Source organism: Heterodontus francisci, chromosome 33, assembly GCF_036365525.1.
Source record: "Heterodontus francisci isolate sHetFra1 chromosome 33, sHetFra1.hap1, whole genome shotgun sequence".
In the NCBI taxonomy this organism is placed as follows: domain Eukaryota; kingdom Metazoa; phylum Chordata; class Chondrichthyes; order Heterodontiformes; family Heterodontidae; genus Heterodontus; species Heterodontus francisci.
The window spans coordinates 36,077,961-36,080,115 of NC_090403.1; the positions used below are offsets into that span (position 1 = coordinate 36,077,961).

The following is a 2,155-nucleotide window of genomic DNA, read 5'->3' on the forward strand; positions in this document are numbered from 1 at the left end:
AGTTTGCTGGAGATTCCTTGCAGAAACAATAAATCGTTTCCTCTCCAATGGTACACGCTCGATAGATCAGTATAAAATGAACTCTAACCATGCTGCTGTCAAATACTGGTTGACATTTTCTGAGGTTGTAATGCTGATTCAACGCTGCGTGCTGCATTAGTCTGTTGGCATCTTTGTGTCACTGCCTTCTCGCATGAAGTATTGGACAAGGAAAGACATTAAATAGGCACTAATCTATTTTAACGTTGGGTTTCACAATCTAAATACAAAACCTAAGGAGTTAGAACATGCCTCAATGCACCTTGTATTGTCTAATAATTCAGCCACTTCTCGTTATAAAAAAGGACGGAGGGTAACGTTTTCAGTTTTGATTGCAGGTTAAATCGCCATTAGCCAAATTCCTAAAATGCCACTGATCTCTGTCTAAAACAAGGTAACTTCCATTTCAGGCTAAATCTTGTTATCTTTAGTTAGTAAACAACATTTAAAAATCGCCATCTATAGACAGTTTCTATGTGAAACTATAGACTCCCGCGTTTTATTGTCGATAGTTCAATTAAAACCACTAAACATTGTGACTTATTGCATTAATTTATAGTTTTTTTTTGCTGCTATGATTTGTCGAGTGCGCCACTTTATACAAACTCCCAGTTATTTTGTAAGAAATCTGCACTGTGGCATCTGATCGCCACTTATAACTTGCGTTTTAAACCGCCCTGGCCTTATGTATCCGCTCCTTGTGTCTTTTTGCTTATCCATATTGAAACCGTTTTACAACGACATTATCCCAATCCTTTATATACACAAAGAGTTTCATCCTACTCATTTTCTTTTGGAAGCTTCTAAATGTGATTGCAGTAATTATTTACTCACGGCCTCCTTTTTAGATCAGCCTGAATGTTTAGGCATCACTGGCTTGACAAGATTATTGGCAAGGGTCTGCAGTAGCTTAAAGACGTTTCTATATGACATGTCAGGCCTTCATAAACATTAATGAATGTGAATACAGTTTGCTTTTACAAAAAAATCAAATACATTGAAATCGGAAAGGGGCAGCATTATGAGGGTGTTTTGGCTTGTGAATGTTAAACACATGGATCATCAATTTTTAAAAATGGACTCTTGCATTCGGCAAAGCCGTATACACCATGTTACTGGATGACCTTAACGGTGCACTAGATGTGATGCGTTTGTTTTTATTTTATTTCAGGTGAAAATCTGGTTTCAGAACAAGCGTTCCAAGTATAAGAAGCTGATGAAACACAGCTCCAACGTACAAGAAGGCGACCACCTGCCCACCTCCGCTGCTTTGTCCCCATGTTCGCCCAATATCCCCCCAGTCTGGGACGTTCCCATGCCAAATAAGGGCTCCACTATGCCACCGAACAGCTACATTAACAGTTTTGGGTCGTGGTACCCGCCGCCTCACCAGGACACCATGCCAAGACCCCAGATGATGTGATTGACCAGGAGTACAATCTACCCCACAAACTTTTTATCTTTTTTTAAAGTCAGTGTCACATGATTTGAAGTAGTCTTATGGACGAGAAAAGACGACTGATTAGAGATAACAGTGACTTTGTGCTTTCAGTCGTATCTAAACAGGTTTGTTCTAGAAATACAATGGGTATATAGAGTCAAACTCCTTTAAAGAGCGCAATGCAAGCTTTGTACGATGTTTGGAATTCTATTAGAGAAGTTTGATGCATCTATAATCTACGTTGTGAATTGCAAAAAAAGGACTGATTTTATAGCTGTTCTGTTAAGCCTCAATTTTAGTGTTTTCACAAAACTAAACTAAATTTTTAACTCCAGGATGCAGATCCTTCCAAGTTAGGCAAAATGCATAGGCTGTATTTCAAAGTGTTTATTGATAGTCCGTCCCAATCCCTTTATTGGGCAAGTACCATATCAGCTTTCTTTGTGTATTTTTATTTAATTACCGCAATTCCAGTTTGAATCATTAATGTGTAATTTGCCGTATATAACTTCAGTCAGACAGAGCTGCAAACAGCTGGTTAGTTGAAGAATATCTGTCTGAAATATTCAGGGTTTTAAAAAAAATCAACAATCTGTATCAGTGTACAGCCGCCAAGCTGTATATAGTTGGACTAGAACAGGAAGACTGGAAGTACACAATGGGTTCCCTAGCATG

At 38.5% G+C, this 2,155-nt stretch overlaps 1 protein-coding gene across 3 annotated transcripts in view; it reads left to right on the forward strand.

The window, feature by feature from the left end:
* LOC137347919 (homeobox protein DLX-6-like) overlaps positions 1 to 1,462 on the forward strand; it is a 4,664-nt gene extending 3,202 nt beyond the window's left edge. For 2 of the 3 annotated variants that reach the window (XM_068012968.1, XM_068012970.1), the window contains exon 3: positions 1,211 to 1,462. In XM_068012968.1, coding sequence (XP_067869069.1) covers positions 1,211 to 1,462 — 252 coding nt within the window. The remainder of the gene's footprint in view (positions 1 to 1,210) is intronic. The other variant, XM_068012971.1, reaches the window with a different exon arrangement.
* The last annotated feature ends 693 nt before the right edge of the window (positions 1,463 to 2,155 follow it).